General features: G+C 34.5%; 1 protein-coding gene across 3 annotated transcripts in view; it reads right to left on the bottom strand.

Moving 5' to 3' along the window:
- The window catches only part of NRDC (nardilysin convertase), a 101,063-nt gene that overhangs the window by 46,737 nt on the left and 41,361 nt on the right, over positions 1-12,965 (bottom strand). For 2 of the 3 annotated variants that reach the window (XR_009607483.2, XM_060624264.3), the window contains exons 3-6: positions 11,170-11,300; positions 10,196-10,265; positions 9,959-10,040; positions 8,730-8,883 (exon numbers count right to left, since the gene is read on the bottom strand). Coding sequence is in view for 2 of the 3 variants with exons in the window: in XM_060624264.3 (XP_060480247.1) it covers positions 8,730-8,883; positions 9,959-10,040; positions 10,196-10,265; positions 11,170-11,300 (437 nt within the window). In the remaining variant the exon portion in view is untranslated. The remainder of the gene's footprint in view (positions 1-8,729; positions 8,884-9,958; positions 10,041-10,195; positions 10,266-11,169; positions 11,301-12,965) is intronic. The other variant, XM_060624265.3, reaches the window with a different exon arrangement.

Below are 12,965 nucleotides of genomic sequence, written 5' to 3'. Positions count from 1 at the left end.
TCAATTTGAATACACTCTACATATTAGATAATGTAAGGGACTATTAAATTTTCTTAAGATATGGTATTATGGCATTGTAGGAGAATGTCTGTTTCAATAGAAGATGCACATTTACGTATTTAAGGGTAAAGTATCATGAAGCCTGGTTGCTTTGAAATTGTTCAGAAAAAGAATATATAGAGAGATAAAGCAAATGAACAAGAAAATGTAATGGGTATCATTTGTACTATTCTTTCAACTTAAAGGTTCAAAAAATTATAGAAAGGTATGTACCGATACTATGCATTTAAGTGAAATAGTACATATGGTATGATAATTCTGTTTTTGTAAAAAGAAATACACACACACACACACAAACATATAATGTTAACTGCTATAACAAAAGGGCCAAAAATGTCATTACTCAATCAAAACAGAAGTTTATTTCCTGCAACTTTGACAGTCCAGGCTGGATTGAACCAGATTAAGTAGGTAGCTCTCCTCCACTCAGACTTTCAGGGACTCAGGCTTATAATGGCACTGTTGTTTTCAACATGTGACTTTCAGAGTCATTTACTTTCCAGCTGAGGTGTAAGTTCAGACACTATCTCACTTACATTTACACTTCAATGGTGAGACTTTCCACAAGGCCACTCCTTATTGTTGCAGGGGAGGCTGAAATTTTTCATTCAAGTTGGGCAGCTATGTCCCAACTTCAACTCTTAACACTTGAGAAGAGATTTCACTGGAAAGCAAGTACTCTATCAGTCATTAAAAAAGGGAACTTGGCTTGGGGTGCCTGGGTGGCTCAGTCAATTAAGCGTCAGACTTTGGCTAAGGTCATGATATCGCAGTTCATGACTTCGAGCCCCACACTGGGCTTTCTGCTCTCAGCACAGAGCCCGCTTCAGATCCTGTCTCTCTCTCTACCCCTCCCCTGCTCACACTCTCAAAAATAAATACACATTTAAAAAGAAGAGGGTAGAGGGTCTTGGCTCCTATGCTGCTTGAAGCCCAAACCAGTTTGTACTCATCCCTCAGGTCCTAGAAAACACACCTCCTTCATGTAGCCTCCCTTGATTTCTCTTTTTTTTGTGAGTTCCTTTGAAATTAAAAATTGATGCCACCTAACGTCACTTAATTAAAAAAAATTTTTTAAGTATTCCAAATGTCTTCCCTTTGCTGGTTTGGAAGTTTTACACTCAAATCCTGTTCTTTTAGAAGTTACCCTAGAAAATATTACATGCATCCTTTTAACTTATCAATGTCTAATGTTAATCAATACCTTACCCCTCAAAATACCTTTTACTGCATTTACCATTACTCCTGATATGCCATTGTTGCTTTAATTTTGTACTTTTAAATTTTCACTATTGCTTTAATCAATGTTCATTTATATTTATTCACATAAAATGACTTTCATTGTTCTTTTTTTCATCTCTGATCTTCATTTTCCTTCTGCCTGAAATAAATTCTTTAGAAATTTCCTTCAGTAAGTTGGCTGGTGGCAAACTTAATTGTGTATCTGAAGGTCTATTTTACAATCATTCTTGAAAGATATTTTTGCTTGGGGTACCTGGGTGGCTCAGTCAGTTGGGCATCCGACTTCGGCTCAGGTCATGATCTCATGGTTTGTGAGTTCAAGCCCTGCATCAGACTCTGTGCTGACAGCTCAGAGCCTGGAAACTGCTTTAGATTCTGTGTGTGTGTGTCTCTCTCTCTGCCCCTCCCCTGCTCGTGCTCTGTCTCTCTCTCTTTCTCAAAAATAAACATTAAAAAAAAAAAAAATTTTTTTTTTAAAGATATTTTTGCTTGGTATAGAATTTGTGGTTGGTAGTTATTTTCTTTCAGGCTATTGCAGATATCCAACTGTCTTTAACCTTTCACTACTCTGAATAGTCATTTATCAATCTAATATACCTTTGAAGGAAATTTGACCTTTTACCTGGCAAACATTTCCTATATTTGGTTTTCTTCAAATCACTATGTTTTTCTACATATGGATTTCTTTAATTTTTTTAAAGATTTTATTTTTAAGTAACCTCTACACCCAATATGGGGCTCAAACTCACAACCCCAAGATCAAGAGTCCCATGCTCCACCAGCTGAGCCATCCAGGCACCTCTGGATTTCCTTTAACGTCCACCTTTGGAATTTGTTAGGTTTCTCTAACCTTTATTTTTTTTTTTTTTAATTTTTTTTTTTTCAACGTTTTTTATTTATTTTTGGGACAGAGAGAGACAGAGCATGAACAGGGGAGGGGCAGAGAGAGAGGGAGACACAGAATCGGAAACAGGCTCCAGGCTCCGAGCCATCAGCCCAGAGCCTGACGCGGGGCTCGAACTCACAGACCGCGAGATCGTGACCTGGCTGAAGTCGGACGCTTAACCGACTGCGCCACCCAGGCGCCCCTAAGTTTCTCTAACCTTTAATTTGATGTTCTGGGAAGTTTCCAATGATCAACCTTTCAAATATTGTGTCTTCTCTATTTTTCTCTCCCACCTTCTAAGACTCCAAGATATACTGACATTTCTGCTATATCCTTTATGCCTCTTTTCTTTTTCTCTGTATTTATTCACCCCTCTTTGTGTTGCATTTGGAACATCTTTTGGCCTTACAGCCTTTCAGTTCACTAATTCTGTCTTCAACCATATCTACTCTTTTCTTAAACCAGGCAATTAGGTTTTCCTTTTTTTTTTTTTTTTTTTTTTTTTAAACATTTACTTATTTTAGGGAGAACACAAGTTGGGGAGGGGCAGAGAGATTGGGACAGAGGATCTGAAGTGGGCTATGTGCCGACAGGCTGACACAGTGAGCCCAATGTGGGGCTCAAACTCTCAAACCCCAAGATTATGACCTGAGCAGAAGTCAGACACTCAACCGACTGAGCCACCCAGGTGCCCAAACCAGAACTTTAGGTTTTCAATTTCAATCATCCTATCTCAGTTCAAGATATTCTTTTTATTTTTATTATCCAAATCTCATAGGCCATGTTACAGTTTCCTATTCCTTGCAACTATATTCAAACTTGTGCCTTCTTTCTTTAAAAACAGAAAGTGCAAACATTTTTATAATTTGTGTCTAACCATTCCAATGCCTAAGATTTCTAATGTATTAAAAATCTTTATTTTCTCTCTCTGCCCTTCCACCTTCTCTCAATCCAAAATATATAAACATTTTTTTTAATCCTTGTTTTCTGTTTTAACTCATGTCTTGTTTTGTGTGCCTGCTTACGTTTGACTAAATGCTGATCATTTTACTTGAAAAACTATTTATAGGAGCAATGCAAAGCCTAGGATGAAGAATTTTCTTGTTCTTTTTTCTCTTTTGCACATTTATTTGAAGTACAACTTACCAAAAAAAACCCTATATATATTTAAAACATACAATATGATGATTTGATTACATATCCTTTTGAAGTGATTACAATTAACACATCACCCTACATAATTTCCTCTTTGTATGTGTGTGAAAGTTGAAGATCTATTCTTTTAGCAAACTTCAAGTGTACAATACAGTATTATTAACTACGGTCCCCATGCTGAACACTTTATCTCAAGAACTTATTCATCTCATAACTAAAGACATGTGCCCTTTGACCACCATGTCCTCATCTTCCCAGCTTCTGGTAACCACCATTCCAGTCTGTTTCTATGAGTTTGGATTTTCTTTTCCTTCTTATTTATTTTATTATTATTATTAATTATTATCATTATTATCATTGTTATTATTATTATTTTATATTTTTTCTTTTTGGTGCCACATATGTTAAGATCATACAGCTTTTGTCTTTTTCTGTGTGGCTTATTTCACTTAACTTAATGTCCTCTAGGTTCATCCCTGTTGTTGCAAACGGCAAGATTTCTCCCCCCCCCCCTTTTTTTAAATGTTTATTTATTTTTGAGAGAGCAAACATACAAGCAGGGGAAGGGCAGAAAGAGAGGGAGAGAGAGAATCCCAAGCAGGGGGGGCCTGATAGGGGACTCAATCTCATTACCGAGAGATCACATCCTGAGACAATATCAAGAGTCAGAGGCTTAACCAACTGAGTCACCCCAAGATTTCCTTCCACCTTATGGCTGCATAATATTCCACTGTCTATATCTATGTAGACATATTTCACATTTTCTTCATCCATTTATCTATCAATGCAAGCATTTTCTTTTTAAAGAACTTGTGTTTGCTTCTCTCAGGCATCTGAGAACACTACCAGTTCTGGGCCACTTTAATTCACAATGAAGACTTGAAGTTCACCAGAAAACTCAGGCATTTTGAGAATAGGCTGTAATTTCTTTGGATGCCTAATCCACTTCCTCACCCTGAGTCCCAGATTACTATAAGGAAGATCTCCTGTTAGATACCCCACTTTGTGGGTATCCAGGGTTTTGATATTTCTTGCTCTTGCCCTGAAACGCTGATGTAGCCAAGTCCAAATATATTGAAATTAGCAAATGCCATCAGGGCAAAAGCAGCTTCCATTCTCATTTACTTACCAGAGTAAAAATTCAGTCATTGCCTCAACTTTTTACTTCTATGATCCAATATATTAATAAACAATGTGACCTGTGTGAAGGAATTGGATTTACTGACCTATTAAAAAATCCTGGCACTTAATACATGCTATAGGAGTCCTTTCCAAATGATCAAAAGACTTTTTATTCCTTAGTAATTGTAGAAGTATATTATATAAATTATAGTGGATACAATACTTAATGCTCTACCACTATCATTTATGTCATAAATTCATGATGATATTCTAATTATTTTCTATTAATATAGTAGCATTCTTCTTTTTATTTCTGGTAGCTTTTTTTCTAAGTAGAAACAAATGTATAAATATCTTCTGATTTCCTACAGCAGTCCTCAAATCAAAAATGGATACAGTCTCCAAAGAAGAAATGAAACAAGTTCTTTAACTAGACTTTACACCATGCTTCATTAACTCTGAGGTGGTCAGAATTTATTCAACATACGCTTCACCTAATCTTTTTTCCAACAAAATAGGCTTTTTCCTTCTTTATATTTAGATATAATCAAATGTGGGTATTTTCAGTTTAGGGGTATTGTTATTTGTTGTTTGTTTTGGGGTTTGGTTTTTTGGTTTTTGTTTTTTGGGTTTTGGTTTGTTTTTTTAACCAAATATAAAGTCATGAGAATTCAACTTGACTACCGCTCAAGATTTCTCCACATTTACAAATATCTGTTTGGATTTTGTGAAATCTTGGGAGCTAAGAACTTTGAAACAAGAGCAAACATGCAGTCATCCTCAGAGTATTCTTGATTTTATAAGTTCACAGGAAAGATAATCTTGAACATGATTTGCATTGCCTTAGTCAATTAGTTTTGTCCCTATCTTTTGGTTATTTTCAAATTAAATGTTTAATTACAGAAACTAATACACTGAGTATCAAATGTGTGTGCTATGAGCATGTTCTAAAGTATACAATTAAAAACAGCTAGTTTTTAAATAGTTCACTGAACACAGGCAGCCATATTAGAGATTAAGGAAGAAAAACTAGAATGTGGTATCCTATTATAAATGTTATCAAAGTAATATTGTCAATTTTAATGGTATTTTAACACTGTTTTAGCAAAAGAGTTGTTTACTGGGGATAGAGGAACATAAATATTTATCCCGTTGAGAAGAACGGCATATGCTTTCAACTTATGGGTCAAAATCTCTTAATGGAAAAGACAATTTCTTTAAGAAAACTGAATTTTTGTCATGTTTTTGAGAATTTTCTGGTCATTTATGGGTTAATTTTATGGTAATTTTTTCTATAAAGAAACAGTATTAATTCACTCAACAAATATCAGTATAGATTATCTATCAAATTCTGGATGCCGGAGAGATATCAACAAATAAATAGATAAAAATCCCTGCCCTCAGAGGGCTTACATTATATTGATCAAATTCAAGATTTCTTTTTTTACATTTCAATCTTATATTTATCTAGAATTTTCTACTGTAGACTCTGGTCTGCAACCTGTGACATCAAAACTCTACTAACACATGGACAGAAACTTTCTGGAAAACAATTTTACAGTGAGTATCAAAAGCTTTAAAAAAAAAAAAAAAAAAGCCTTGCACATGGAACATTTTCCAGAATAGATCACATACTGGGATACAAATCAGCCCTCAACAAGTACAAAAAGATCCAGATCATTCCGTGCATATTTTCAGACCACAATGATATGAAACTCGAAATCACTCACAAGAAAAAATTTGGAAAGACCATGAATACTTGGAGATTAAAAGACATCCTACTGAAGAATGAATGGGTTAACCGAGAAGTTAAAGAGGAAATTAAAAAGTACGTGGAAGTCAATGAAAATAACACCACCATAGCCCCAAACCTCCAGGATGCAGATTTGATTCCTTTTGGGTCAAAAGAGGGATATAGCAATCCAGGCCTTCCTAAAGAATGAAGAAAGGTGTCAAATACACAATCTAACCTTACACCTTAAAGAGCTGGACAAAGAACAGTAAATAAAACCCCAAACAAGCAGAAGATGGGAAATAATAAAGATTAGAGCAGAAATCAATGATATCAAAAAAACAGAACAGATCAATGAAACCAGGAGCTGTTTCTTTGAAGGAATTAACAAAATTGATAAATCCCTAGCCAATGTGATCAAAAAGAAAAAGGAAAGGACACAAATAAATAAAATCAAGAATGAAAGAGAAGAGAACACATGCACCCCAATGTTTTATAGCAGCACTATTGACAATAGCCAAAGTATGAAAAGAGCCCAAATGTCCATTTACTGATGAGTGGATAAAGAAGATGTGGTATATTTACATACAATGGCGTATTACTCGGCAATCAAAAAATTGAAATCTTGCTATTTGCAACAACATGGACAGAACTAGAGGGTATTATGCTAAGCGAAATTAGAGAGGACAAATATCATATGACTTCACTCATGTGGAATTTAAGATATAAAACAGATGAACATAAGGGAAGGGAAGCAAAAGTAATATAAAAACAGGGAAGGGGACAAAACATAGACTCTTAAATATAGAGAACAAACTGAGGGTTGCTGGAGGGGTTGTGGGAGAGGGGATGGGCTAAATGGGCAAGGGACATTAAGAAGGACACTTGTTGGGGCACCTGGGTGGCTCAGTCGGTTGAGCGTCCGACTTCGGCTCAGGTCATGATCTCGCAGTCCGTGGGTTCGAGCCCCGCATCAGGCTATGTGCTGACAGCTCAGAGCCTGGAGCCTGCTTCGGATTCTGTGTCTCCCTCTCTCTCTGACCCTCCCCTGTTCATGCTCTCTCTCTCTCTGTCTCAAAATAAATAAATGTTAAAAAAAATTTAAAAAAAAAAAAAAAAAAAAAAAGAAGGACACTTGTTGGGATGAGCACTGGGTGCTAGATGTAGGAGATCAATCACTGGATTCTACTCCTGATACCATTATTGCACTATATGCTAACTACCTTGGATGTAAATTTTAAAAAATAAGTAATAGAAGTATTCAAAAAAATTCAAAAAAAGAAAAAATCCTTAAAAATGCACATGCAAAAAAAATACACATGCATGAAAAAAAATACACATGCAAATATACTCAGCAATTTTACTTCCTAGAACTTAATTAAAAAATAATTAAAGATGTGCACAGAGATTAGGATATTCATCACAGCATTACAAATACTAAAAAACGGAACACAGGGGCGCCCGGGGGGCTCAGTCAGTTGAGCGTCTGGCTTCGGCTCAGGTCATGATCTCACGGTCTGTGAGTTTGAACCCCACGTCGGGCTCTGTACTGACAGCTCAGAGCCTGGAGCCTGTTTCAGATTCTGTGTCCCTCCCCCCTCGCTTTCTGCCCCTCCCCCACTCATGCTCTGTCTCTGTCTCAGAAATAAATAAACGTTAAAAAAAAATTTTTTTTAAAAACTGAACACAATTCAACTAACCAATCATATGTAACTTGTTAAACAGATTATGTTATTCTTTATACAATAAAAATAACACACAATCCCTTAAAATTAGGTTTTATAAATTACATCATGATGTATAAAAATGATATGTCTTGTTTAAAATATAAAAAGGACCCATTCATATGTGGAATTTAAGAACCAAAACAAACAAACAAAGGGAAGAAAAGGGACAACTCAAAAATCAGACGCTTAACTAACTACCGAGGGGAGGTGTGTAAGAGGATGGGTCAAATAGGTAAAGGGGATTAAGAATACACTTATCTTGATGAGCACTTAGTAATAGTTAGAATTGTTGAATCATTATACTGTACACCTGAAATGAATTTAACACTGTGTGTTAACTATACTGAAATTAAAATTTAAAAATTAAAATAAAAATATAATAGGATATGAATAATAATCCCAAATACATTTAAAAATATAGACGACCATACACCAAACCATTAACCATAGTTATCCTTAGATATCAAATTAGGAACAATCTTACCCCTTTTTTGCTTCTGTTTTTCCATATTTTCTACTAAATTAGAAAAAATAATCGTAATAATGAGCCAATAGAGTATACATTATTTATAAAACTCAAAGGTGTTTAAGGGTTTCAGTGTAATCTTCAACACAAAGACTAAGTATATTACAGAACAAGAGCCAAGGTGCATTTAATAGTTTGCTCATTTCTCCAGATAAAGTATGACAATTCTACAGAATTAGAGTACAGCCTGAAAAGAAATACCATAGAAAAATGCCCAATGTCTCCATTTGTAAAATGTCGTTAGATAATTAAAATAAAAATACATTTTGAGTTAGTTACCTATCGAGGGCCTCCTTGAAGTATTTTCTCTGGACATCAAATTGAAAGACTGTACGTTCACAATCAGTTGAAGCATTATCACTACCCCCATGTTTCTTCAAGAAGGCATCAAATCCATTTTCATCTGGATATTTCAAGCTACCCATGAATACCACTAAGTGGAAAGAACACAAAGTGAAAGAACACAAAGATGTAGACAATGTTATTATCAACAATGAAATTTCTCATGTGCAAAACAAAACAAAACAAACAGAAGAAATATACCAACATACTAACAATGCTTATGTCTGGATAATTCTTTCTTCATTATATTTCTGCTTTTGTAATTTTCTATAATGCTCATCTATTAGTTTTATACTAAAACAACTAAGCACTTTATTTTTTAAAAGTATTTATAAAAAGGGCAAAATGTAAGTATTAGCATATATGCAGATTGTTACTATGAAAGTCCTAAGGTGCATGTTTACCCTCAAATAGCTTAGAAAATCAGAATATAAATAAATAATTCAAGAAAACAAATATAGACTTAAATTTATAACTGTACAGCAACCACAGGTTTTATTTAGGTATATTCATAATTAAACTGAAGATTTTATTTTGTTTTGATATTAATCATGCCTTTTTATTTTCTGTATTCCCAATGTTTGACAGCTTGGGGCATTGCTAACCCTGGAAGAGGCAGTCCTTCCCAAGGTTATAAGATTCTTAGAGATGGGCAACTATCTCCTGATCTGTTGGCCTTACCATACCAGAACAATAATAAAATCTACATTTTAAAATAGTTTTATAGGTGGGTTTCATCCTAATCCACAAAATTATACAGTCAAGGAGATTAAAATTAAGTCTTCCCCTATGATATTAATAAATGCTTTTCCTTTGGGGCGCCGGAGCAGCTCAGTCAGTTAAGCGTCCGACTTCCGCTCAGGTCATGATCTCACAGTTCTTCCCAGTGTCGGGCTCTGTGCTGACAGCCCTGAGCCTGGAGTCTGCTTGGGATTCTTTTTCCCTCTCTCTCTCTCTCTCTGCCCCTGCCCCACTTACACTCTGTCTCTGTCTCTCAAAAATAAATGTTTAAAAAAATTTTTTTAAATAAATAAATGTTTTTCTTAGTCTTTTCTCTTATTAAACATATCACATTTCTATAAAACCAGTTATTTATCTTTAAAATCAATTTGTACAAATTTGGAGGAAAAAACACACTCAGGAATAATATTCTGTAAAGATCTTACTGTGTTCCAAAAAGTGTGCCAGCCCAGGCAGGTCATCTGGATCAGCAAAACTCCCAACTCCAACACAAAGAGCCGCTGCAGACTGGAGTAAGTAGAACACATGCAAATAGTGAGTCATTCCTAAAGGAATAACACTGTCATCACATATTAAGGATTCACTTGGAGATGGATGTTTCCAACAGAAAGTAACAAAATTCTTTCCCTGAGAATCAGGAGGAGCAGCATAGTGAAACTCACCAGAACTGTGTCAGTTTCACCCTGCTGCTCCTCCTCTTGCCATCCTCCCAAATGCTGAACAGGTGCAGACCTAAGGGAAAAAGCAGAAACAGAAAAAAAAGGAAAGGGGACTAGCCAGCCCACCCAAATATCATTTCCTGCCAGCATTTCAGAGTTCCGAACCAAGTATGTTTCCTGACTTAATAGATTTTGGAAATCTGCAGAAATAATTTATCTAGGTAGATTATTTCTAAAGATCTTAGCAATTAACGACTATGTGTTCAGTAACTAAGTTATTAGAGGTGAGACTTCTCAATATGTTACTCAGAAAATTCTGTTTTTATTAAAACAGGGTAAAAAATAACATGTCAGGAAAACATTTAATAAAGATAGTAAATGGTTAAAAAAGAAAGTCTTTAACTATTAAAAAAAACTACAGAACTAAACTTTAAAGAGGCTTTTTAGTTCTTCTTTTCTTATTGACGATATACAGAACATATATCTGATCTGTAGGTATTCTCCCAATACCTTGGGCAAATCAGAGTTTTTAACAAAATGGATGGCCAACAGGTATACCAAATTATGCACTAAAAATGATTAGGGTATACCATTATGTGATTGTAAATTAAAAGACACAAAACAGAAGAGGAAAATAGTCAATTTGAATCCTTAAGGATAGGAAGTTGAATTACTAGCTTTCCCCACATTTTAGAAATGTCAATTTTAAAAGGCTAACATTTGGTGATATAGACTGTTTTGATAAATGGTTATTCCTCTAAAAAGAGAGCTTTCAAAAAATAGCATGTACGTGGCATAAAGCCTGACCATGTGTCATAAATGGAAAATATGTTTACAGAAGAACCAAACAGCCTCATTTTACACTGTAAATCCCATTTTGAAGTTGTAGGCACATAAACTCAGTTAAAAAATAGGGGAATATCCACTTCTTCAAACTACAGTCTAACCTGTTCTGGGATGTTTAATAGGTGCCTAACCTGCTTTCAGCTCCAACTACCCCATAAAGATTTCTTGCTTCGACCAGGGTTGAAGACATTTTTGTATAAGATGACTTAAACCACAGTCTATCAGTCAGCTTTGACCACAGCAAAAACAGGCTCTGCGATTGCTAGAAAAGAAATTCATACTTGAGAATTATCTACCCAAGAAATTCATACTTGAGAAATTCATACTTGAGAACTGACTTAAGAAAACCCTGAACAAATCATAATTCTGTATGTATCATACTTAAATTTCAACCTTGTTAGTTTATCAAACCTTTCAGATCAAGAACAACTTCCTTTTGGGAAGATGAAGATGGAGAGGGCTAAAAATGATGCCTCAGGTAAGTAGTTAATTCTTAATTAGGTAAATGTTCTCCAAAAACCTCAAAATTATTTCTTCCCGCTTCTTTTATTAACTTTCATATTTACCTTAAACAAGTTCCACATTTTTCAAATAAAAATTAAACCATAAAATCACTGAAAAACCCTAAGCTACTCTTTAAGCCATCTCTTACATAGACTATTTCCCTTTTGCATACACTTATTCATTCATGAATATAAATCATTTCCAATGTTACAATCAGTCATAGGATCTTTCCTTTCACTAGTATAACCACTGCATCTGAATAAACAATTTGATTTCATCTTCAAACTACATTAGGTTCCTGTATTCCTTTCTAATATGACCTAGAACATTAGCAATCAATCAATATGAGGGAATATATCAACTGAGTTTTCAGAAAAGGCAGCATCTAAACCATTTTTAAATGAGCACTAGAATCTGATCTTGCTGTTCTAAAAAAGGTAAACATTTAGAGTTTGATCCACCTAAGCAAAATAAAAAGGGGTACCAAAATACTGTATGCACATCTTCATTAGTCAAAGGGGCTTACAACCCCTATAATAAATCTAAAGTATTTTACTATGTCTTGACAATAAAATCAGCTGTCAAAACAAGTCTTTAACCCTACAGTTTTACTTATCAGTTGACAGATGATATAAAGAAATCCAAAGTATGGAAAAGTTACTAACAGATATAGAAGGAAACTTTTAGATAGGAAATATTCACTTATTAAGTTATAACATAATCAGTTTTAGAGCTAAAATAGGCCTTAAAAATTATGTATATAATCTAGGGACACCTGGCTGGCTCAGTCAGTAAGAGTATGTGATTCTTGAACTCAGGATTTTCAGTTCATGTCCCACATTGGGGGAGAGATTACTTAAAGAAAAAATAAAATCTTAAAAAAATAATTACCTATATAATCTAATCCTGTTGTTTTAGAAATAAGAAAATGAAAAGGCATAAAACCATCCAGATAGAGCCAGAGCCAGAATTAGAACTCAGGTTTCCTGACTGTTAGTGTTCTTTTCACTTTGTGACTTATATAATTTCTTCCTATTATTGCTCTATTTGGAATTATGAGATCTATTTTAAATTAATGTATTAGTTCCCAATTTATTTATAAAGACCTTAATACAAAGTATCAAGTGGCATATGTATATATATTTTTTTCTTTTCAGTATTTTGGTTTTTATAACTAAAGTTTTCCAACTAAAACCACTTGTCCTAACATGTTACCCCAAAACAGGCATTACTCATAATCTATATAGCAAGGGGCAAATAGCTTCTCACAGACATGACTCAATCCCCTTTCAACAAAAAAGTGAAAAAACTGGTACAATCTTCTTTAAGAAAGTAATTTTTCCAGGAAGAGTGACTATCAAAAGGATTTACTCATAACATATTTACACTACCTATATCTCACATCTTTTTATCTCTGAAGGCT

This window comes from Panthera onca, chromosome C1, assembly GCF_046562875.1.
Source record: "Panthera onca isolate mPanOnc1 chromosome C1, mPanOnc1 haplotype 2, whole genome shotgun sequence".
Taxonomy (NCBI): domain Eukaryota; kingdom Metazoa; phylum Chordata; class Mammalia; order Carnivora; family Felidae; genus Panthera; species Panthera onca.
This window is presented reverse-complemented; position numbering and strand designations above follow the sequence as displayed.